Below are 25,354 nucleotides of genomic sequence, written 5' to 3'. Positions count from 1 at the left end.
CGAAAAAATCTTCTGAAACTCCTCGAGAAAATTCTCTGAATCTTCTCGAGAAAATTCTCTGAATTTCTTGGGAAAATTCTTCGGGGTATCCTCGGGACATTCTTCTTAATTTTCTAGGAAAAAATCTACTATTTTGCATCGGGAAATTCTTTTGAGTGTCTCTGGAAAAATCTCCAGATTGTTTTTGGGAAATTATTCTGAATTTCCATCGAAGATTCTCTTGAAGTTCCTTGGGAAACTCTTCCAAATTTCCTCGAATTTTTTTTCCTGTATTTCCTTAGAAAATTCTTCTAAATGTCTTCAGAGAATTACTCTGGGTTTATTCTAGAAAATCTTTTGAATTTCCATGAAAAATCATCCTGAACTTGCTTGAGAAATTTTCCAAAATTTCCTTGGGAATTTTTCATAAATTGCTTCAGCCAATTCACATTAATTTCCTAAGGAATTTCTTATGATTTTGCGTGGGAAATTCTTCGGAACATATTCTTGAAATTTTTCGGAGCTTCTACAAAAAAAATCCTCGAAATTCTATTGTATTTCCTCGAGAAAATGCTTCGGAATTTCCTCAAGAAATCGTTAAAAAAAATTCTGAATTTCTACGGGACATTCATTGGAATTTCCGAATCTATGACAAAAGGTCGAAAAGACCCTTTCGACTTTTTGTCCTTTTCAACCTTTTGTCCCTTTCAACATTCTGTGCCTTTCGACCTTTTGTCCCGTTCGACATTTTGTCCTTTCGACCTATTGTCCCGTTCGACGTTTTGACCTTTCGATATCTTGTCCTTTTCGACCATTTGTCCCCTTGACTTTTTGTCTTTCGACGTTTTGTTTTTCGACCTTTTATCCTTTCGACCTTTAGTCTTTCGACCTTTTGTCCCTAACCCGGAATTTCCACAGGAATTCATCGTTGTAGTAATACCCGATTGAGTAATGTAAACATCTGCACATTTCAAAAAACTTGAAAAAATATTGAGCAACAGCGTGGTTATGAAAAAATGTCGGCGGTCCGGCGTAAAGCCAAAATTTGTGGGAGTTACTCGTGGCGGCGTACACCTCTAGTTTCAGTGTCTTCAATTGGATTGGCTTTCTAAAAATAAACGTGTTCAGTAGTCTATCAACGCAACTCCTACTATATTGTGTTTAGACAACAAAAACACATTCAAATCAAATGAGATGCTCAATCCACTTGATACTACTGCTCAGGACCTCGAAAAAATATGAATTCTTCGAATGGAAAACAAAAGAATAATAAACAATTTTAACATCGAAAGAAATGTCCTTCTTAAGAATTACTTAATACTAAAACAGAAGTTTTAACCTACCTTCATGATATCAAATGTAAGGATATTGATGGAAAAATAAATATTATTGTGTGGCAGTAAATTTATTCTAAATAGGCCCCAACACATTTTTTCATCCTCGGTGATAACACCCAATCAACAAATATCGTCAATAAACTTTATCAAACCAAAACTGTTAGCTATTTTGATACATCCTTCAACCGATGTCAACGGCGCGCGATTGTGACAACCAGCGACAACGACATTGGCCGGGCGGAAATGGTAAACCACTTTCATTTTATGTTATTTGTCGACTGGTGGCTTCCTGCGGTTGGGTCACGCGATCCTAGATGTGCCAAACTATGGAGGCAACATGGTTATCGGGTTTGTTTCCCCACTTCAATTTGAACTTGTTTCCTTCGCGTTAGTTTAGATGGGCGAGCGCCTTTTGTCAGTTTTGCAATGTGTTACATTGTCCGCCGGCAGTCTCGTTGGTTTTATTCATTGCGTTCATATCGCATGCCCTGTATCTGATCCAAAATTCTAGTCTTTATTTTTTTCTTCTTTCTTTGTTGGTATTCCATCTCCAGTTATTTTATCATTGCGACTAAGAAAATATTTTGAAAGGCTATGTAGCTGATGTTGATGTCAACAAATGGAATTTTGTATTCCATTTATTTTATTTTACACCTTTGAAGCAACTATAGTATGCATCATATCCTTCTATTATTATGCAAGTGCAAATAATAGAAGGATAATGAATTTTCCAAATGTTTACTTTATTTAAGAGAGACTTCTACCTTATGAGGTTCGGTTTATTGATCGAGATAATTTGGATTGTAATTACCATGAGTTCAAAACTTTATAGCCTTGTGATATGAAGGTTGAATAATTGTTTTTGAATTCGTAGTTCCAAATACGTTTTTATCGTGCCATATAACTATAGTGGTAATAAATATCTATAAAATGCACCGTTTTACTGGAATGTTCGGTAGTCGTCCCGCTATCAACGATAGGTATTAACATGCCAATACCACCATTACCGGGGAAAATCCCTGCTTTTTATCTACCCTTGGTCTTCCTAATACGATATTCATGCCACTGTTAATGGTCTCAATTTGGGTGCGTGTCGCGGGAATAGGAAATCAAACAACGTGTGCTACTCACGTGTTTGCTCACGGGCATTTGATTGTTGCTGTTGCTATGACTAGCCGTAGAGACTGATGCTTCGTACTATGCTTTTAGGAAATCCTATATGTAGCAACGTGAGAGGAATTTAGAGCGTTTGGGATTGAACCCATCCACTGGGATCCAAACTGACGAGGCCACACCGCTATATGGGTAAGTTTGTATATGAAACCAAAGCATTTCTCACTAAGGATGAAAGGAGTCTGGCAGAATCATGGAGAGCTTAATGAACTTTGTTTGATGTACATGATGTAGATATTGGGTAAATTAATTCCCTCTAAATAATGGTGGACTACGGTATCGACCGAATAACAAGTGTTAAAGTGGAATATCAGTTGTAGACATAGTTTTTATTGTTTAAGAAATTCTGTAATGAAATTTCTATTGAATGAATTATATTTATATTGAGTGATAATGTGAATGACAGTTAGGTGTACTGTTGGTCGTTGGCCTAGGGAAAATTCACCTTGAAATTTTTGGCGCTCGTCGTTGGTAATCCTATTGTGCAATGTAGAGAAATATAAATGCATCTTACTCTCAACACATTCATCGAGTAAGTATTCAACGAATTGCAAACAAAATTTAGTTTAACTAGTAATACGCTGATACTCAAAACATGTTTTAGATACATTTTTAGACTTTTAGATGTCAGTAAAAAAGCAAAGTCATGTGGGATTTTTCTACCGTAGATCGTCCCGTGGTACGGGATGGCCAAAAACGGAGTCTCAAGTTGGAACTTTGATTGGAAACTGTTTCTAGAGGTCTTGACATTCGATGTTCCCTCATAATATCAAACAACAGTAAACACTGCATCCTTGTACGACGCGACGGTGTGGTAGAATACTCAGATTAAACAATAGGAGCGATCGAGTGAGGAGGAATGTAAGAGAAAATGTAAAGCTTTCTTTGTAAACGTTAAATCGCAAGAATCGGCGATGTAGTACGGACTCCGGATCCGCAGCATGACAGCTGTTGAAAGTTCGTTTTTGGTACTGGCTGGAGGGTGCAAAATTGAAATTTATTTATTAGAAGTACTTTCGAATGATCGACTGTTTATTGTTATTTTAACTCAAAACGGCTACGCAGTCTTTTAGGATTAAAACAAGATTTATATTTGTCAAAACGTTGGACAAATATAAATCTTGTTTTAATCCTAAAAGACTGCGTAGCCGTTTTGAGTTAAAATATATTAGAAGAAAACTCTTGACGGGTATACTGCCATCTGTTATGCATCCAAAAGAATAATGCCAAGAATTGAAAAGATAGGTGCTTCAAGTTGATGGTTACACCCAGGTCGCAGATTAACTTCACTCTTAAATTTCAGTAATGATATCATTCCTTGTCCACAGTACTTTTAAAGTTCATACAAGGGTGGTAAAATGTATTTAAGTCGTTGAAAAATATTAGTGATCGATGTGCTTCACCCAAAAAAAGCGTTTCCGAATTCTTGAACCAGCGAAAATACACCGTGATTTGGGTCATGGATTCCGGAGCACGGAAAACGTGACTATTGTTGCTGAAACCGTGACCAAAAATACACCATGATCTTGTTAGTTTACGATTCCAAAATTTGGGAATCCGATGTATCTTTAAGATAATATCGTACATGTTGAATGCATTCTTCAATATGTCGATCATTATGGAAGCGCATGGTATTTCAAGTTGTCTAAAGAATAATAATGTAGATTTCTCATTTAATCATGTTTCAGAATCAATGAAAGTTATTCTCTCGAGTATGATATTTTTTTTTTATTACTAATGGTATGTTAATTTTCTCATGTTCCTCAGTACATATCCAATCAATCTCATGGCAAATTGTATCAACTGTTTCTTTAGCCAAATGAATTAGTGGATGAGTTTTTTCCCAAACAACTATTGCATCCAACAACAGTTCAGTGGCATTACTGAAGTCAGCTAAACGACAAGCCTTCCGGAATCGAAAACGAAATGCACTTGCGTATTCAAAGGCACTCCATTCAAAACGGAAGCCACGCACAACTGTAATTTTTATTATTCCAAGCATGCTACGACGCAGCAAAGCTGGAATAATAAAATTGACAGTAGTGCGTGGCTTCCGTTTTGAATGGAGTGCCCTTGAAAACGCGAGTGCATTCAGTTTTGGATTGAGGGAGGCTTGTCATAAACATTTACGTTTGTTTTTCAACTTAGTATTCTATTAGCATTTCTTTAGTTATTAATTGTAAGCTTTTCTATGCCCGCCATTGCATGAGTATGCATTATATGTGGCAAATACAATGGATACACTATGTCCAGGTGTTGAGAAAGTTAACAATCTGAAAACATCCTAGACCGGATACGTATTTCAACCTCAACTGTAAGGCCGCCTTCAGTGTCTCGTACTTGACTCGACTTGAAGAAAACATTCGCAGCTTACACTATTTATACTACGCTTGGTACCTATTCTAAACTTATTTGTCAACTTTATTTATTAGGTTTAGATTAGATACCAAGTACGACACGAAGACGGCCTCATAGTTGAGGTTGAGATACGTATCTGTAAAGATAACAAAACGAAGTGGAATTAAATGGAAAGTACTAAAGTAGGTTTAGACAGTTGAAGCCATTCCACTAGAAGAGGTTAAATAATTTTTTTGATCCTAGACCGGACCGAGAATCGAACTCACGCTTGGCAATTCTAAGCCTTTGCTCGCAAGGCTACTGGAGACCCCAAAATTTAAATAAACGCAGTTGATTATTCTCATTATTCTATGATCAAGATTTTTTTTTATTAAGTAGTTATTTCCGTAAATTTTTAAATGACTTCAGTTCTTCACTTGTGATCGCACCTCCCAATACCGGACACTTCTCAAAACGACACGTGCAGGGGTCCCTCTACCACATAAGATGGTACAAATATACAAAAGACAAAAGTACAAAGTACAAAAGTTTTTGAAAAGTCCTCTTCCTGCATGTAATATCAGATCGTCATGTTGTATACTTGGTGCAAAATTTCGAATTAAACAAAAACGTTTAATTTTGCCTTACTTTAGAAGGTTTGATCAACAATATTTAAATCATTCGTATGCTTTCTGATTATGTGGAGACGATCAATATTAGCCATATTTTAAATAAAGATAATGATTTGTTAGATTTATAATGTAGCTGTGGTGCAAAATCAATTTCTGGATTCGGTAGCTGTCCCCCAGGCCCGGACAGTAAGATTTGTCATGTGATCAAATAGTTATTGTTTACACCTGTTTTATTAATCTTACTTGAATTCAATTGAAACAGAAATAAGCAGAAACAAAAATTGAAGATTACATTGAAAAAAGTAGCAGGATGTAAGAAATGTAACTATGTCTATATCAATATCTAAAACTAAAAGCAATTGAAAAATATTACTACACCCAGTACTTTTTTTAAACGGGTGAGTTATAGTCGATAATGGCATTGAGCGTCAATGAGTTAATCCATGAAAAAAATCACAAAAAAAATCAAAGAAAAATCAGGTGGTATTCAAAAAGTTGTGAAACTTCAACCAAGAAGGTTAACCAAGAAGTTAATGAATACCAATCGAATAAAAAAATATTGGGTGTATTATAAATTATGTCTTTACTCATGTAAGAAACATATTTGAACATGATGCAATAGTGGACACTTTTCTGAACCGTGAAATTTTTCACCAAAATTCATCATCAAAACACGTCGTCGAAAAACGTGTTTAGACGTTGAAATATAGTTGGTATGAATCATCAATGATCAATGATATTTTGTGTATTTGTATACCTTGTATTTTTGCATTTGGATAGTTGAAGAGTATTTCGATAAATGGCATATGTGTCCGGCACTTGGGGATCTCCCCCTATGCATTCTTGCATGAAGGATCTTCTTCTACGTTAGTCGAGCAAAGACTCTTCGATAACTTCGGAGTAGAAGGCCTTCGATGGATCGCAAATATTGTATCATCAGATGTTTCCGAAGCTTGTCGCAATTATGAGTTCTAGTTAATGAACGTGCACACAGTACTGAATCTGAATTTGCAGTCATAAACTTTACGTTTTGCCGAAGTACAAGCGAAGCATCCTTCTCAGTCCCCTGAAGGGACTGCCGATTAGAAGCTATGAGGGAGTGACACCAAAACTATTCATCGGACTGCGAAATGGGTACACCCCGTTAGGCATAAATACGTTAGGCATAAGGACGTTAGGCATAATAAACGTTAGGCATAACGGACGATATGCATAATATACGTTAGGCATAATGGACGTTAGGCATAAAATGACCCAAAGAATTATGCCATACGTCCATTATGCCTAACGTCCGTTATGCCTAACGTCCATTATGCCTAACGTACTTATGCCTAACGTCCTTATGCCTAACGTACTTATGCCGACCGTCGCGGACCCCTGCGAAATTGCCGACCTTGAGATTTGCAACCTACTACTATAATCATCCCACAAACAATTCTATTTGGAGGTTCTGCTTACAAGTGCACTACATAAACAACAAAGTCATTTGTAACTTTGTTGGACACAACTTCTTCAGAGCAGATCGAGTGGTACGGAACGAAACTAGTGAAATGGTTTGATGATGTGACACCAATTCGTCCAGCTGATCTGGGTATTCTGATAGACGAGACCTGAAGAAACGGATGGGTACTTGAAGGTAGAGATGGGAGAATTCGGCAGGAGAAGGTTCAAGCTCCGTTTGGAATATTTAGAGGGCCGGTATCCCGACTTGCCATGTTAGACGTAGCTTACTGCGATGTGAGGGATCTCACCGTCACCGTCAGTAGAATCCATTCATAAGCTGTATTTCTCAACAACTACTCAGAAGGTATAAAACGAATGACCTTCACAAATGGCGTAACATGGTCTAGTTACGGCAATTTGAGATAGTTTATCAACGAGGATTTTAAAATAATCACAGTTCAAAACCTAGTTTACTGTATGCAAATTAGTTGAAAATATAATTAATTTGATGAGCGTGTAATTTGAAATCTAATTTATCGATTTGATTAGTGAAATTGTATAAACAACATAGCCCACAACACAGGACTTAGTGTTAGGGGAGAACGGTCCAAAATGCACAGATTTTTCGATGTTTGCACTAATACAAACAAGAATACCGAACCATTTCAACGTATAGATGCAAAATTTACAAAACCAGCTACATTTCATAACGATCTCCTATTCAAAACAATAAGGTTTTCGTTTACAATGTTCTGAAAACTCATATGTATATGAATATGTACATTATGTGGAAGATATTGATTTGAAAAATGTATTGGAGGTAACCACTTTCCCTTCGATGGGACTCAAACCCACGACCCTCAGTTCGAGTCCCATCGAAGGGAAAGTGGTTACCTCCAATACATTTTTCGAATTAATATCTTCCACATAATGTAGGTACATATTCACATATGAGTTTTCAGAACATTATAATTTAATGTCCAAGTCGGGTGGTTTTATCCCCGGAATATAGGCAATTAACTTTGTTTGAACTGAAGGTTTTCATGACTTTCTAACGTACCTATTTATAAAATAACATTAAAATAGGCCTGGGGCGAAACGCCCGAATGGTGGTGTAAATTGACTCAATTGCATGTAAAATAATGGTGAACGCATGGTAGTTTGTTTTTTCTTAATGGATTTGAATGGATTTCTTATAGGTGAGGTGGAAGAATCGCAAATCTCAAATTTGAGTAAATATGTAGGGACTTATTTTATGCCGTCGACTAGCACCAATTGCAAGAGAGTTCGTGAGGCAGTACCAGGCGAGTATCATAGGCGAACGCCTCATCACGGACCAGGTGTTAGCCATTCGCCAACTATTGCAGAAATGCCGCGAATACAATGTGCCCACACATCATCTATTCATCGACTTCAAAGCCGCATATGGTACAATCGATCGATACCAGACTATGACAGCCAATGCACGAACACGGACTTCCGGATAAACTGACACGGTTGATCAAGGCGACGACGGATCGAGTAATGTACGTAGTTCGTAGTTTCAGGGGAATTCGCGCGGAGGGTTACAGTAAGGTAATGGTCTATCGTATCTACTATATTCAACATCGCTTTGAAGGGGGTAATACGAAGATCAGGGATCGAATTCGATTTTCACGAGTGGTACAATTTTCACGAAGTCCGTACAGCTATTTGGCTTCGCCGACGACATGGATATTATGGCACGTAACTTTGAGAAGATGGAGGAAGCCTGCATCAGACTGAAGAAGGAAGCTAAGCGGATCGGACTAGTCATCAACACGAAGTACATGTTAGGAAGAGGTTTAAGAGAAGACAATGTGAGCCACCCACCGCGAGTTTGCATCGGTGGTGACGAAATCGAGGTGGTGGAAGAATTTGTGTACTTGGGCTCACTGGTGACTCCCAAAAATGATACCAGCAGACTAACTGGAAATTATTCTTCATTATGAAGTTTTTCAGCCCTTGACTGGTTTACTTTGTACGTACTTTGGACTCCACAAGACGCTCCGATCGAATAGAGCTCGCTGCCGTACCAAACTGACTAGACTATCTACAAAACCGCTCATTAGACCGGTCCTCTACGGACACGAGCCCTGGACGATGCTCGTGGAGGACCAACGTGCACTTGGAGTTTTCGAAAGGAAAGTGTTGCGTACTATCTATGCTGGGGTGCAGATGGCAAACGGTATGTCGAGGAGGCGAATGAACCATGAGTTGCACAAGCCGCTGGGAGGACCATCCATCGCTCACACCACGAAAATCGGACGACTGTGGTGGGCCGGGCACGTAGCCAGAATGTCGAACAGTAACCCGGTGAAAATGGTTCTCGACAACGATCCGACGGGCACAAGAAAGCGTGGTGCGCAGCGGGCAAGGTGGAACGATCAGGTAGAAGATGACTTGCGGACCCTTCGTAGACTGCGTGGTTGGCGACGAGTAACCATGGGCCGAGCTGACTGGAGAAGACTCGTATTTACTACTACACAGACCAGTTCAGCCTTAGTCTGAATAAATAAATAAAATAAAATAAAATAAATAAATAAAGGGATTTTGCTTATTTTTTTTAAGAAGCACAATAATGGATAACTAAATATGAATTGTAATGGGAATATTAGCTCATAGATGTCCTACAACATGCCATTTTGCCCCGGGGGTGCGTTATGCACTGTTCTCCCCTACTCCTGAATTACATTCTGTACGGTAGGTGATTTAATTTTATTTTACATTCCAACAGACAGAATGATACTGGAATTAAGGCTGACCGACAACGTTGGTCAATTCAAAGCTCACTTGATGTAAGATACAAGAATCCAAACAAAATCTTGTATTAACATTTCCCTCTTATTCTAGCTTGAAGCAGTTCAACAATAAATTAGCTCTCAAGAATAATTAATTGATTTGTTAATTTCCAACAACTAGGATGTTATTAGTGAAACCCTAGTCCACCAGCTACTTAAGATCTAGTGGAGTGCAAGTGCGGTTAGAAGCCATCGAAATATCCAGAGAAACACGTTCCCAATCGACGTGTTCCCCTTGCTAGAAGGCGCTTTAGAGTACGTCTCCTTATCCGGTGAAGTACGAACTAGATCCATACCCTGGAAGGATGGCATGTTGGCGGAAACCAAATCTTCAGTCAGACAAAAGCCAGTGAGCTTTTCACGCAGCTTACAGTTTACCAAACTCTCGAAGACGGAATAGGCCGCTAAGCAGCGGTGTAGCGGGAGAAGATACTGTTTTTAAGGATTTACCAGATCGAGGAATACGGTGGGGGGAAGGTTTATCAGAATCGGATACCCTATTTCATTCGGACCAGAAGACTTCCCGGTGCTTCCAGCAGAGCAATGGGCAGCTCGGCAAACGAAAATGGCTCGGAGAGCGAAAGTTGTTCCCAATGTGAAAAAATCTATGTAGGCCAAACAAAAAGATCATTAGATATAAGGTTCAAGGAACATATGGCGGAAGTGAGTAAGGCGAAAAGAGAAAACGATAAGGGATTACATTACGAATTTAGATCTAAGGTAGCAGAGCATGTGTATAAGGAAAATCACCCAATAACGGCATCAAATATTAAAATCTTAAGAAATGTCTCTTCCCCATGGAAACTCGATGTAGCTGAGAGTTTGGAAATCCACCGACAGGTACAAACAGCGCTAATGAATAAGGATCAGGGAAATGGCAGCTCTTGGCTCTTCAAGTTTCTACCTAAACAATAAAGTAATTTACTGTATAGGTAAATAAAGTAGGCAAATAAGATTAGATTAGGTACCTAGCGTAATATAAATAGTGTAAGTTGCGATTGTTTTCTTCAAGTCGAGTCAAGTACAAGACACTGAAGACGACCACACAGTTGTGGTCGAAATACGTAACTGCAAAGATAACGAAAATTAACTGGTGGAATTAAATGGACAGTACTTAATTCGTCTTAGACGGTTTGAAAATGGCTGGTTTATTGGATATCCTTATATGTACCTATCTTTAATTTTTTTGAAAAACTGAATTTTGTGTAGGGCCAGGCGATCCTTTAATATGAGTGATTTTTTTTACTAAAATATATAAACAAACAGAATAGTCTTCTTGTAATCGCTTATTTGCCCCATGTGAATAAGAAACCCAGCAAAGATGGGACAAGGCTTACAGGCAGTTTGGCATTATTACCTTCCCAGTTTTCTACTTCCATGTCTGATTGGTAAATGGAACAAATTCATGGCCAATAATGGAAATTACTATGCTAATAAAAGAAAGGTGGAGCTGTTAAAATTACTGAATGATGATATTTAGTGAAAACCAATCATCAAGTAGAATCAAATAAATGTACACCAGTTAAGTTATACCTGTAAATATTAATTATTTTTATCTATCAATTTGCAAAGGCTTAGGTTACCAACAATACGTATTTTCCTCTACCTCTATATAATAGGTATTTTAGGTAGAGGTAGACCTCTATAAAGTCTGTTACAAAGTTCCAGCTTCTGTCTTTGCTTTATGGGATGGTGCTTTACTCTTGTTGAAATGTTCATTAGTTCAGTTCAAAATATATGTTGGCCCCGTTGATCTTTCTCCTCGGTACAGTACGCTAAGTTGAACGCCCTCGCCGGTTTATACCCTCAGAATAACAATGCGAAGTAGGTAGTAAAACAACCCTACTTAATAAAATCATACCCAGCATATAAAACTCCGGTAATCGTAAACTCAAATGCGGAAAAGACCATTTTCCGACTGCCCAACTTACCTAGCAACACCGTTCTGGAGGATCACGTTTCCGCTATGCAAATGACCGTGCGAAGGTATGCCACGTTCCCTTAAAAACAACAAGGCTTCTAAAATTTGACGGCCTAATCGTTGTACCTGGGACAGCGGCAGGCAGGTGGATTTTCGTGTATACTTCCGACTCCACGGTTCGTTCCACTGGGACTGCGGCGGACATAGATTTGGACAGTGTACAAAACCGGCAAGGAAGGAACACGGAGAAATAAGTGTATTAATACAATAAAATGACTGCGCCATTCTGCATGGTGTGCGACATACGTGATAAAAAAGAAAATTGAATTTAAATTTATGCTCGGAACCATTTGCCGGCTCCCGTGGCTCGTGAGAGATGATGATGATGATTTTTTCCACTTTTTCCATTTGAGTTGATTATTGTCGTCAACGCGTTCGAATGAATGGAAGCTATCTCATCAGCATCGTTGCCACCAAATGGAAATTTAATTTTGATATATAGAAGTCCCGTTACCCGGAGTAATTACCTTATAAATGAGATCCTTCAGGCTGCCACGTTGATTGAATGGCATCACGAGACACGCATAGTGATGGGACTCGGTAGGAAAAAAGCCTAAGTCTAACACGGGATAGATGTACGGGTGCTGTAGCGAACCGAGCAGCTCCATTAGGATTCCTTGCGGGCACTCGGATGGGGGCAGCTCCTCTAAGGCAATGCAATCGGGAGGTAATGGAAGCATCGTCATTAGACGGTCCGTGCGTATCTGAAAAAAAGGAAAAAAGTGGACAGTAATGATTTGTATGAAGTGTCAGGATTTCCACAGGTTGTTTGGGCATACATGGACTCTGTTTTCTGGTGTATTACCTTCATAATATACTATACGATAATTCAAGTTGATTTTGCACAAAACATTCAAATAAATATCGTGCTATCAAAATGTTCTTATTGTTATTCAGGATACTTTTTGACAGATTTTTTTTTCAGAAAACCAAAGTAGCCCCACTTGGCGGTAGTAAGATTCGACATCTCATTGCACAATGCATGCAGCAGCTTACCGTGCAATCATTTAGCAGGAACCAGTGTTTGTTCGAGCGTGACCCGATATCATCTAGGTGTGCTATCGCTTCGTAACGGCCTCCAGAGTGCTGCAGCCATTCCTGGCATGCCGTAAATGCTCGATCTCTGGCTGCCCGTTCCCGGGGACTCCGATCCGGCGCTCCAATACCGCTGTCCAGAGCAGTGTACTGGTAGCGAACGTTGTTCCTGCAAGAAACAAGCAGAAAATCCGAAGCGGGACATGTTAGATTCGAAAGGTCTACTTGAGGTCTCAGTGCCGTACATTCGAACATTGAACGCTTCCTAGTCGAAAAAGAATATAAAAAGTCAAACATGATATCATAAAAAAACAATTCTAGTTCTTCTAAATCAATGCATTGAAGTAGTCGAGGTAAATGAAAAAAAATGTAGCGCATGTTCTCTATATCTATTCATCGTTTTCTGCAGTATATCCAAGTGATGCATTATCGACACTGGAACCATTTTGATAGGTTTTGGGTCGTACCAATCTGAAACAGTTTTTTTGTCGAACAGCGAAGAAGGAAACAGTCCAACAGCCTGGTTAGCTGCACCATAAATTTTACTTTCGGTGATGATGGCAATGATTATGGTATCGCTTTGGACCAAGGACAACACACACTTTTTATGTAATCACGTGCGAGGCTTGATTTTGCATTTCGTAGTATGGTTTTGTTGATTTCTGTTCCAGATACATAAATTACATACATAATATTCGTAATACGCAAAATCTTTTCTTTTGATCATTTGGTGTTTCTTGTTTGATGCAACGTGATAAGCGTTCAGTCTGTACGAACATTGTATCTTTTCCTTGCCTTTTCTTAAATTCGCTTTCAGCCAATACTTAATGAAAATCTGGCTCTGGAAAATCTGGAAAAGATATAAAGTGGTATATAATGTGTAATGGAAGAAACTCGTCCTCAAAAATCGAGATATACCTAAGTTCCATCAAACATTGATTTATCACAGTTAGATCGAAATTTTTCACCCAAAGGAATAGCATAGTGTGCAACATTTTCGCCCTATTGCCATGAGTGGGTCCGTAATCGCCACGTTTATCATTTCTTCATGCGGTTCTCTTGTGCTAAAATCAAGTACGTCATCGTTACCGGTAGCACTTTCTGCATATATTATACATAAAGCAGATTGAAAATAACATCTGGCAAGATGGAATCAGATGGTGTGTACAGCGTGTCAGTGAGATCAGGAGAGATTTCCTTGGCTAGTCCGTAGTGTCCCTGCATCAATTGTATGCACGAACAAAAAAAATGCAGAATGTCTTATAAAGTATTCACTATTCAGTCTTCTTGCTTTTAATGGTAGAATAGGTGAGAAGAACGTAACTAAGGATGATGGCGATGATGATGATGATGACGATAATGATAATCGCCATCTTTTGTAGCAAGATATAAACTTATTGCACTGCACTGTGACAAGATACGCACTTATTAGATGGTGCAGTATTACCGAAGTGGCGGGTTCTATTCAAGGCATCGAAAAAATATATTTGAACATACAGTATTACTGTGTTGCCTTTTTTGGGGAATTTCTGAAATCGCTAGACTATTTTTGAGCAATAGGGTTCTCTTTAAATCAGCAGCTTCCATCTAAACAGAAATCTATTAAACCAATCGGTAATTTGTCGGGAATTGGAAAGTTGGCATGATTCCCTTTGGTTAGTAATTTAATCATATTTCCTGATAAGATTACACTTTCCCGAAACACGGAGACCGTCAGCCGTTTCTCGATGGATTTCCAATTTTTATGGAACATTTGATCTAGGATAAGTCAACGCTCATTTGTATTTGTCTGAAAGTATTGATTTTTAATTATTTATTATCGATAATTGGTATAAAGTTTAGAAATAGGTAAACTGACCAATCACGTACATGCATCGCAAGCACAGACATCAAAATCAAGTAACTTGCGGGTTTGGACCTAATCCTCAGTTCGAAAAAGATTTTATTCTGAGTGGATGCAGCAGAGTGCACAGAGCAGCAAGAAGGCGCTTTCCACGGAAAACCATCGCATTTGGGGTGGTCGTCGGCATATCAGATTATTCAACCTCAACGAACAAGTATTTTATGTAAGAAGGGGTTGATTGAAAATGTATTCCAAATGTTGGTGTCCTTGCGAAAAGTCATCGAGTGGGCGTCGTACAATAACTGCACAAGTCATTCCGTGCCGATAACTTGTACGAGCCAGACGTGTGTTCTGTGTCTCATCGCGGATTGGGTTCGGTAATGCGAGAATTATTGTGTGGTGCGTATCCTACCTATGAATCCAAGGCGATCGCTGTCGGCGAGGGAAGTAGCTGCTTCTGGCGAAGCCAGTGAAGCAGGCTATGGTTATAACTGCTGCTACCTACAGTAGGGTTTTTAGTACCGACCCTTTTTGGCGAGTCCCGGTACTACGGTACTAAACCTCTCAGTACCGGGAGTACCGGGAAAATACCGGTACTGGACGATTTTTTTTTCGAAAATCATTAAAATCAATAAAAAGTCAGGACTTAATGGTAACGATTCAAACTTTATTCATTGCTTTGTATGTATTCAACACTTGTCTTGGGGCTTGTCCTTATCCTTGAAATATGCTTTCAAAACGCACAGCATATTCAATGTTTCGTTAGACATACGGGATCGTATTTTAGTAGCGAAGCTTCCAGAAACAGAGAAAGCTCTTTCTGAGTCTACAGAAGTAGGGCGAACTGTTGCTAGTGAATCATGAAGCATTGACAAGTATTTTCCTTTCAGCTTTTTCTGAGTCGTTGTAAGTTAACTCTTGTCTTACAATCTTTACGAATCCTGGTGCAGTAATCGAACTTACAGGAACAAGCGGGGACGATTTGGAAAAATACTGATGAAGTGTGACGATTTTTTTTGGGATGTGACGATTAGACCTGTGCGCCGCCGCGCCACGCCGCCGCCGCCGGTGGTTTTATTCACGCCGCCGCCGCCGGCGATTTTGGGTCGGCGCGTCGCCGATCACAATTTTGCCACGCCGATGACTAATCGCAATAAAAAAAATCAATTAACTTGAGTCGAGTCGAGTAAAATAAGATACACTGAAGATGGCCCGACAGAGATGAAATACGTATTTGTAAGACAATACAACGTGGTGGAATTGATTGGAATAGTACTAAACTCGTGTTATGATTGTTGTTGTTAGTTAGTTGTTAGAATGTTGTTGAGGTAGAACTCGTCAGAATACAATTTCAAATCTACCTTAAGTGATGGTGCCTCTAAGACAGTGTGGTGACAAACATTGGATAATGAATTGGTTGGTTGATTAGTTGTGTATTTGAATTAGGCTGTATCTAGTAGATTTAATCTACTAAGGGCCAATTTCTTCACCTCCGCTTAACTCTTCAGCGGTGCTTTCCCATACGCTTAAACATGGTTTAAGGCCTAAGCGGAGGTGAAGAAATCGACCCTAAGTAGAATAATACAAAAAATGTTAAAATGGTCTTTGGAATTCGTCTATGCCAAAGCCTCATTCAGTCGGGCACCTAAATCTGTAGGCAGTATTGTCCTATACTCTGTGCAAAAAAATCTGCTCTTTGATTTTACTCCATCCAAACGATTTTACAATCTTAACTAAGTAAGTGCAACTAATAGAAGGCTATTTGAATTTTCTAAATGTCCTTCGTTTAGATGGAGTAAAATCAAAGAGCAGAAGTTCTTGCACAGAGTGTAAGACAACACTGCCTGTAGGTGACTCGTAAATTATGTTTGTTGTGGCACATAAGCTTTTGTGAAGGCTTGAAAACATCCCCAAAGCGCCAAAACCACTTGGTATGTTTCCTAGTACATTCCCCCAGATATCCCTCCGAAAAGTTTCAATAAAAAACCTTAGAAAATTACTTTGTGTATTCTTCCGGAAATGTCTTACAAAATTTCTCCGAAAATTCTTTCAGAAATTCCATTACGGATTTCTTCAGAAAATCCTTCACGAATTTCTTCAGGAAATTCCTTATGGAATGCATACAAAAAATTGTTTCGGTAATTTCTACGAAAATGTTGTTAAGAATTCCTTAGGAGAATCGTTAAGGAATTCCTTCGGAAGTTTTTTAGCGATTCCTCCGGATATTTCTTAATAAATTTCTCAAGAAATTCCATTTGGAGTTTCTTCAAAAACTGTTTAGCAACTCTTCAATTTTTTAAAGGAATACCTCCTCATGAATTTCTTCGGCAATTATTCTATGAATTCCTCAAATAAATTCTTCCAGAGATTGCATAAGGGATTTTTTCCTAATTTTCCTAAGGAATTTCTTCAGAACTTCTTCCAGTAATTCCTTTAAAATATTCTCCGAGAATTCTTTCAGAACTTCCTGCAGGAATTCCATCGAAAATGCCTTCATGGGATCTTTACGAAATTCTTTCAGTAATACCTTCAGATTTTTTCAGTGTTAGTTGTTTAATTTATTTGTTTTATTTTTTCAAAAATTCAATTAGCAACCGAAAACTATTTCATAATCTAATTAATTTTCAATGGATATCCTGGAATAAACTTATAAAGAAATCCCTGATTCAATATCCAAAGGAATTATTGGTGGAGTTTTTTTAGATGATCCAAGGAAATTTTTTTGAGGAGCTCTCAACTGAATTTTTGGAGAAGGTTTTGAAGAAATTCCTGGAGGGTTTTGTGCAGGAATTTCTAAATGTATTTCCGAAGGCATTTTTAAAAGAGAGCCTGAACGAATTTACGAAAATAATTCCCGTTTGAACTACTTTAAGAGATTTTGAAAGTATTTCTAAGCAACTTCCCACAAACCACGTAGGCCGAATTTTCACATTTTCAAACCCACCACCCCTTCCCCCCTAGCCAGTGTTGTAAAATGTCATTTGCATTCGTTTGTATAATATTTCCAGAACTTGTTCAGAAGTTAGCTATCGGCTCTTGTGGTATGTCTAACTTATAGCCCTTTAATGTGCCTACAACATTGTCTAATAAGACATTGCTGTAAATATGTAATATGGGGCGTGGGAGGCAAAATGTCATTCAAATGACATTATGTCAAATGACACGTGACATTTTGGAAAGTTTTCACTCTCCAGCCTCAGATGTTATATTTAGAGCAACGTACCCTTGGACAAAAATATAGCCCTACTCAAGCGTTATGGGTACATCCAAAAATATGAAGTAAATTTCGCTTCTGAAAAAAGTTACGAACAAATTAGTCAAATGACATGCAGATGACATTTTACAAGCCTGCCCCTAGCAGACTTTTCCAAAACCCCTCCCCCACCCCCTGGAAGTCTACGTAGACTTTTTCGAATTTAACAAAATGTCATATGTGATTGGAAAAAAATTGGAAATCAAACACGTTTTCAGCAATTCAGATATACAAATCCATTTTCAAATCCATTGTAAACACTAAAGTAAACTTCAAATTTTAAAACCTAACAAAATCAAACTGAACAAATTCCAACTCAATATCAATTAGAAATTCAAAACGAAATCAAATTCAATCCTCTGTCCATAGCTCCTGAAACCAAATCTCGAAGCCAATTAATTTAATTTCTGTTGGATTTGATTCCTCCTAGAGGTGTGCGCCACCGCCACCGGCACTTGCATAGGCGCGCCACTGCTTAAAATCTGTCACGCATCTGAATTATAATTCTTCATGCCGGTTCAAATTTGTAGAAAACCCAAAAATTTTCCGAATTTCGGAAAATTTCGAGTTGAAATTCCGAGAACGTCAAGTCTACATTCCAAAAAGTTTGTCGTAGAATTTCCCGATTGATAACCTTCAAAGTTTCCAGGTAATACGCCAAAGATCTCTCCGTGATAATTCCGAAAAGTTTAAAAAAGAAAAGTTTTCAACAATTTCTTTTTCCATCGATAATTCCAAAGAATTTTCATTAGAACTGCCGAAGAAATTGCCGTTAAATTTTGAAGAATTTCGCTTATATGTATGTCCAAAGAATTCCTCGCGAAAATTCCAAGAATTTCAGAAAATTTACCGGGAACTTCCTAGAAAATCTTCAGTGGAAATTCTGAAGAATTTCTCACGGAAATTTCGGAGAATTCCCCTTACAAGTTCTAAAGAATGTCTTTTGGAAATCCCAAAGACTTCTTCTTGGATATTCCAAAATGCTTCCTTTGTAAATTCTTAATAGTTTTTGTCGAAGTGCGACATAATTCCCAATGTAAATTCTAAAGAATCACTTGTAGTTTCTAAATAAGTTCCTGCCGACAATCAAATGATATTTTAGTAGAATCTACAATGTAATCAATGTAATCCAAGTGGAAATTTTGAAATTTTTTAGAATACTTTGGAGAATTTTCCTGCTTAACACAGAAGAATTTGCTGTTGAAATCATGATATTTTTAATCCGTAGTTCAGAAATCCTTCAGTGAAATCCATACGAGATTCGAGAGATTATTTCGGTAAAATCTTGCAAAAAAAAACGGAAAGATCGAAAAAAAATCAAACAAGTGAACTTCGCACAAAGCTGCTGTATGAAATGTTTTCCGAAAAAAAAATAGTCTACGTAGACTTTTCGTATACCCCCGCCCACCTTTGTAGACTGACGTAGACTTTTTTGAACCCTCTCCCCCTCAAGAGTCTACGTGGGTTATGGACAACCCCTAAAGGAATTTCTGAAGAAATATTTGAAAGAATATCCGGAGGAATTCTCAAAGGAATTTTTGAAGAAATTTTTAATAGAATTTCAGAGGAAATGCCTACTGGTATTTCTGAAGTAATTCCTAGATTTCTACAGGATTTTTTTTTGTAATTCTCTAAAAAATCCTATGGAGATTCGTCCAGGAATTCCCTCGGATATAACCTCAAGAAGTTCTACAAAAACTCCTCCGAAAACGAATTCCAGAAAGTCTTTCGAAAATTATCTCAGCTATATTCTGAAATTTCTCTCAGGAATTAGTTCGGAAAAAGTTCCTTCAGAAATTTGTTTAAGAAAACCTTGGGAAAATCGTTAAGGGGTTTTCCCGAAAATTCCTCAAGAAATTCTTCTAAGAACTCTTTTGGAATTCCTTGAAAAGTGCTAGGACGAAATTTCCTTAAGAATTCCTGAACAAGTTCCTGAAGGAATATTCGTAGAAGTCCCTGAAGGTTTTTTTCAAAGTAACTCCTGAAGAAACTTTTGACAGTCTTAGATATCTCCGAAAATTCCTTTAGACATTCCGTCAAGACTTCGTTCAGAAATTCGGATATACCTTCTGAAAATCCTTCTTTTTGAAATATCTACAGAGAATGTTTCAGGAATTCCTTAGGAAATTGTTTCAAAATTCAAAAAAAAATCTCTAAAAACTCCTTCAGAAATTTATTAACGGATTACTTCGGAAATTTCTGTCAGCTTCGGAATTTTGCTTTGGAATTTCTTTGAAAATCAATTTGATATTCCTTCGGAGTTCTTTGACAATAATTGTTCCTGAAATTCCCATACGAATTCTAGAATTTCTCAGGATAATCCTTTGAAAATTCCTCCAGAAAATTCATTTGTAACTTCATGAAGCTACCTATAGACACTGACAAAACTAGCTCTGTACACATCGTTGATTCGTCCAGTCGTCCTGTACGGACATGAATCATGGACGTTAAAAGATGCACATTATCAAATTCTCAAAGTGTTTGAGTTGAAAATACTGTGCTCAATACTTGGCAGCGTGGTGGAAAATGGTAAATGGAGCAGACGAATGAATGAACCACGAGTTAAACCAAGTATACAAAAATGCAGACATAGGCAGGTTGATAAAATAAGACAGATTACAGTGGGTTGGACATGTAGTGCGTATGCAGGAGGAGAGACCAGCAAAAGAACTTGCAAAGAACCTGGAACATGTCGTTGGCTATGGGGTGTACAATCGAGGAAGATGCGGAAGCAGCTGCTGATGCATTTTGGAAATACTGTTAGGAATTCCTTCGAAATATCTGTGGGGATCTGCTCAAAATTTTCTTAAAAGGATCCTACTACACTTTTCAACACTACTTCAGGATTTTTCTCAGAAAGTCCTTTAGAAAATTCTCTTAGGAATTCCATCAGAAAATAGTTCATTCTTTAATAAATTTCCGAATGAATATATTTTATGTTTTACTAAAGGAATTTCCCAAAGAGAACCTGAATGGATTATTCTATCTAAAATAGAAAAATTCTGCAGACATTGTCATAGGATTTTACAAAGGAATTCCTAATAAAATTTACTGAGAAATGCCTGTAGGAATTTAAAAAAATCATAGTTTCCTCCAGAAATTCTTTCAGAAACTCCACCAATCGCTTTGTTGGCATATTTAGGCAAATTTCAGGAAAATATTAGATTTTTTCGGAAACTTAGTTATTTTGAGATCAAAACTACTGAAGTGTATCTAAATCCTAAATTTTAAATAACTTTTGAAAAAAATTATTACCAATTTGCTCTATGACACCGAAATCTAATTCGTCACTTAGGGGTCACGAAAAAGTAAAGTAGGATTTATTGTTAAAATTTGATTAATCAAAATCAAAGAGTAACAAAATAGTGGTAATTCAAATAACATTTTGAAATCAGGTATTGATTAGTATCGCCGGCAATTGACTATTTTGAATGTGCTGTTTGATGATCGGCAAACGCAGAATATGGCAATTTTAATCCACTGAAGTCGGTTTTTATACGGGCGATTCCTACCGTGTGAATAAAAGCCCGTTATCCAAAAATCCACGGTAAAATTGATTTTTTCAGCCATTGATTTTTTCATCCACGCCGGTTCACGCCGCCGCCGGGGCAAAAGTGACCACCACGCCGCCGCCGCCGATGATATAACCGGCGCACAGGTCTAGTGACGATGTCGTTGCGGTTTGATTGTCTTGAGGTACGTCATCGGACGCCTGACGTGTGTCCTAATTGATTGTCGCTGTCTTTTGCTGGCAAGGATAGGTCACTAAATGTCAACGAAGGAAAAATTAGTACGTTTTGATAGATAGGTAGCGACAATCGTCCTCTATAGTTTATTACCTCTATTGTCAGATGTTTGAAATTTTAGTAAAAAAAATTAATATCTTTCTTACTAGCTGCTTCATTCAAATAATGTGGTTTTAACCATCGGAAGTTTTAACCAAAACTTTTTCCTTAGTACTGGAAATACCGGTACTTTCATTAAGCTAGTACCGGTATTTCGGTACCGAAAATTGGTCGGTACTCCCGGGAATTCCGGTACCGGTACTCCCGGTACTAAAACCCTAACCTACAGCAGCAAGCGCAGATAAGTGAATGGCATTGTTTTATTGTTCTCCCATCTCTCTGATACAGAGTGGGATTAGTTATAAAAAAATGATTTATTTTTTTCTGATATTTTTTTCTAATTTGCTATTAGTTCTAAGTTAGCATAAGCAGTAATTGTCCTTCCACCTTGCGAGGTGAGAATGGAGGCAGAGACTATGGGAGGCGATAGTCCTCTAGTTTTTCTACAACTTTGCCTAATGGTACGTTATTAGAATTCAACTAATAACGGAGTTAGAGCGCTAGTTGCAGTAACTCAAACCAAATGATTGGAATTTTGTTATCATTTAGTCTAAGTTACTGAAACTATAGCTATAACTCCGTTACTAGTGGAATTCAAACAACGAACTATTAGGCAGAGTTGTAGAAAAACCTTCGCACTAAAAGTCCACCATACAACACATTTTGAAATTCAGCTTCTGGAATGTGTTATTGACAAACTACTAAATGATCGAACGCAAATTACTGAATGATCGTTAACAACCTTGGTTACATAAGCTAGCGAATAAGTGTACAAGGTGGAAGCACATTCCTCTGTTTGAGCTCACGCAAATTGTACGTAAATGACCTCCACTTTATGCACTTATTCGCATTGATATATGATCTTTTGTTTTTGAAATCAAAATTCGATCGTTATTTTTTATGTCCTCCTTTTTAACCAAATGTCCTCCTTTTCGCTATGATTTGGGTGAATTGTCCTCCTTTGGGAAAATTTCATATGGTCACCCTACACAAGGAGCAATTGGCTTCAGTATTCTTGGATATTAAGGGCGCTTTTTATTCAGTTTCCATAGAAGTACTTTCAGACAATCTGCACAGTAATGGACTACCCGTAATTTTAAATAATTTCTAGTATAATTTGTTGTCAGAAAAACAAATGAATTTCACACTTGGCAGACTGACTTCCAGAAATAGTTACATGGGCCTTCCCCAAAGATCATGTTTAAGTTCCATGCTTTATAATTTCTATGTATGCTATGCTTTATAATTTCTATTTCTAATATAAAGATATTGACAATTGATTGGAAGGTCAATGCACGCTCAGACAACTTGCAGATGATGCCGTGGTCTCTCTAAGAGGTGAGTGACTGTTTGGGCCAGACATTTAGGGATCGAGTTTTCACCGCAAAGTTGGTTATGTTTACTAAGAAGCGGTATCCTGCTCAACTGAAACTCTAGCTGTTGAATGATGACATCAACCAATCTTTATCTTCTAAATACCTTGGGGTCGTGTTTGATTCCAAACGTACTTGGAAACTACATATTGAGTATTTTATAGAGAAATGTCGAAAAAGGATCCATTTTCTACGTTCTATCTCCGGAACATGATGGGGTGCTCACCCGGAAGACCTCATCAAACTCTATAGAACGACTTTTCTCTCTGTTTTAGAGTATGGCTCTTTCTGCTTCCTCTCAGCAGCTGATTGCCACCTGATCCAATTGGAACGAATTCAGTATCGTTGTTTGCGTACTGCCCTTGGCTGTATGCATTCAACGCATAACATGAGCCTGGAGGTGCTTGCTGGAGTCACTTCTTTAAAGCACCGTTACTGGGGGCTCTCACTTATAATACTGATCAAATGTGGAACAAATAACACACTTGTTCTAGATAAATTCGATAAAATGCTTGAACTGACTTGTCGTTCAAGATTCTTGAGAGTTTATCTCAACTACATGTCATCAGATCTTTGTCTTCCGTGTTATAATCCACCTCGAGTTCACTTCACCAACGATAGTTCCTCCATTGTATACAATCGGGATGCTATAGGATTTTTCATTAGTAGGCACATATTCCTTGAACTTTGATTGTAATAAAAAAAAACTAAAATCTTAGATTTATATCTGAAATCCTTAGATTGTTGTACTCACTTAGAGTGAATGTAAACAAATCTATTGCCAATGACTGTTTTGAATGTTTTGGGAAGCCCATAATGCTTCTAAAAATAATGAGACAAATAGTTTTTCAAATGAAAATTAGGATCGGGCTGAAACAGTAACATCCATACACCCGAAAGATAGATATTCAATTTGCTAAAAAGAGCTAACCGAGGTGGAGGTTGGTACTCGGATTCTAGTGGCTTTTTGCAAACGTACGTGACCTTTAAGTGGTCTTGTTGTGTAGGGGTTTTCACGCATATCTAGAGTGTAGGATGTTGAGGGTTGGAGTCCCTCCAAGACACGTGGATTTTTTTTGGCAAATTTAGTATCATTTCGGAAACATGTGCTGGGCATATGCGAGACCAAGTTAACTAAAAAAAGACTTTTCGTACGGCCGAGTTGCCGAATAATATGCAGTTAATCAGGGTCAAGTTTAAAGGCAATTGTCAAGTCTGAGAAACGGTAAATATTTCTTAAATCTGTTTGAAGAATAGATAGAGTATTACATATATGATGCATTGGTTGTAGAAAAGGTACTGTACATATTTCGGTGACACTGGAGCATTAACAACATCGATATGACTCAATCACTTGGATTAGATGCACACTTACAAAATGCTTTTACGGACCCATATTCACAACATCACGACAGTTGGGAAGACGTAATTTGATAGAAGGTAGAAGACAAAGAGATTAAATATATTCTGTACTGACGAGCGAGGGCGGGAGACAACAACAAAACAAACTCAGATTTGATGAGACACGTTGCTATGGGAAGTGCAAAGACACTGTCTGTCTAGAATATTGATATCGAGGGGAAGATAAACACGTAAAATGTCCAACATGATAGCCCAACACTCTCGCACAGCGTTTGTTGCACCATCATCCGGCACACGGTAGACGAACCTAGTTATAGTAAACTGATGCTATCGGAGTACGAAAATTGCTGGCCGGGCGGGATTGGACATATCCGGTCCACCCTCCAGAGCGGGATGGTGGGATGGAGCGGTGATCTACGCTTTTGTATATCGGAAGTTCACAGCTCGGGCTATATCGTATTGCTCGTTCATTAGGGGGAATGGTCTGGTAAATATGGTGTCACAATGTGCCTGTTTTGTTGAACTAATAAGTGTGAAGAAAGAGCTCTAGCAATTAACTCTGAACAACAACAACCATGTTATAGTATACAGTATGGAATGTAAAACGGTAGTAAAATGGTTTTCTAGAGAAGATATGTATAGCTTGGAGAAAATGAAACGTACGATAAAAGAGAGCTACAATTAATCGGAGAGTGGTGGTATGTTTGGAAGAAACTGCACTCCATTTTCGAAATGGGTTTCAATTGTCTTTTGTGTAGTTTGTTTTTATGTGTAGAATGTACATATTTTTGAGGATTTGAAATTTATTTGATACATGACATTGATGTTTTTTTTCAATCAAATAACAATTTTGATCTCTAGCACTTTATTCTTACGATTAGCTTATTACAATTATACAATTCTTATCGATAGGGTGTTTCCTTATTGTTGATTAATTTTCGG

At 37.9% G+C, this 25,354-nt stretch overlaps 1 protein-coding gene across 6 annotated transcripts in view; it reads right to left on the bottom strand.

Moving 5' to 3' along the window:
• The window catches only part of LOC134213299 (uncharacterized), a 139,397-nt gene that overhangs the window by 24,750 nt on the left and 89,293 nt on the right, over positions 1 to 25,354 (bottom strand). For all 6 annotated transcript variants that reach the window (XM_062692245.1, XM_062692246.1, XM_062692241.1 and 3 more), the window contains 3 exons: positions 12,698 to 12,905; positions 12,169 to 12,405; positions 11,652 to 11,833 (listed from right to left, as the gene is read on the bottom strand). In XM_062692245.1, the coding sequence (XP_062548229.1) occupies positions 11,652 to 11,833; positions 12,169 to 12,405; positions 12,698 to 12,905 (627 nt within the window). The remainder of the gene's footprint in view (positions 1 to 11,651; positions 11,834 to 12,168; positions 12,406 to 12,697; positions 12,906 to 25,354) is intronic.

Source organism: Armigeres subalbatus, chromosome 2 (genome assembly GCF_024139115.2).
Source record: "Armigeres subalbatus isolate Guangzhou_Male chromosome 2, GZ_Asu_2, whole genome shotgun sequence".
Taxonomy (NCBI): Eukaryota; Metazoa; Arthropoda; class Insecta; order Diptera; family Culicidae; genus Armigeres; species Armigeres subalbatus.
Note: the sequence above shows the minus strand (reverse complement) of the source record. Positions and strands in the feature narration are given on the sequence as shown.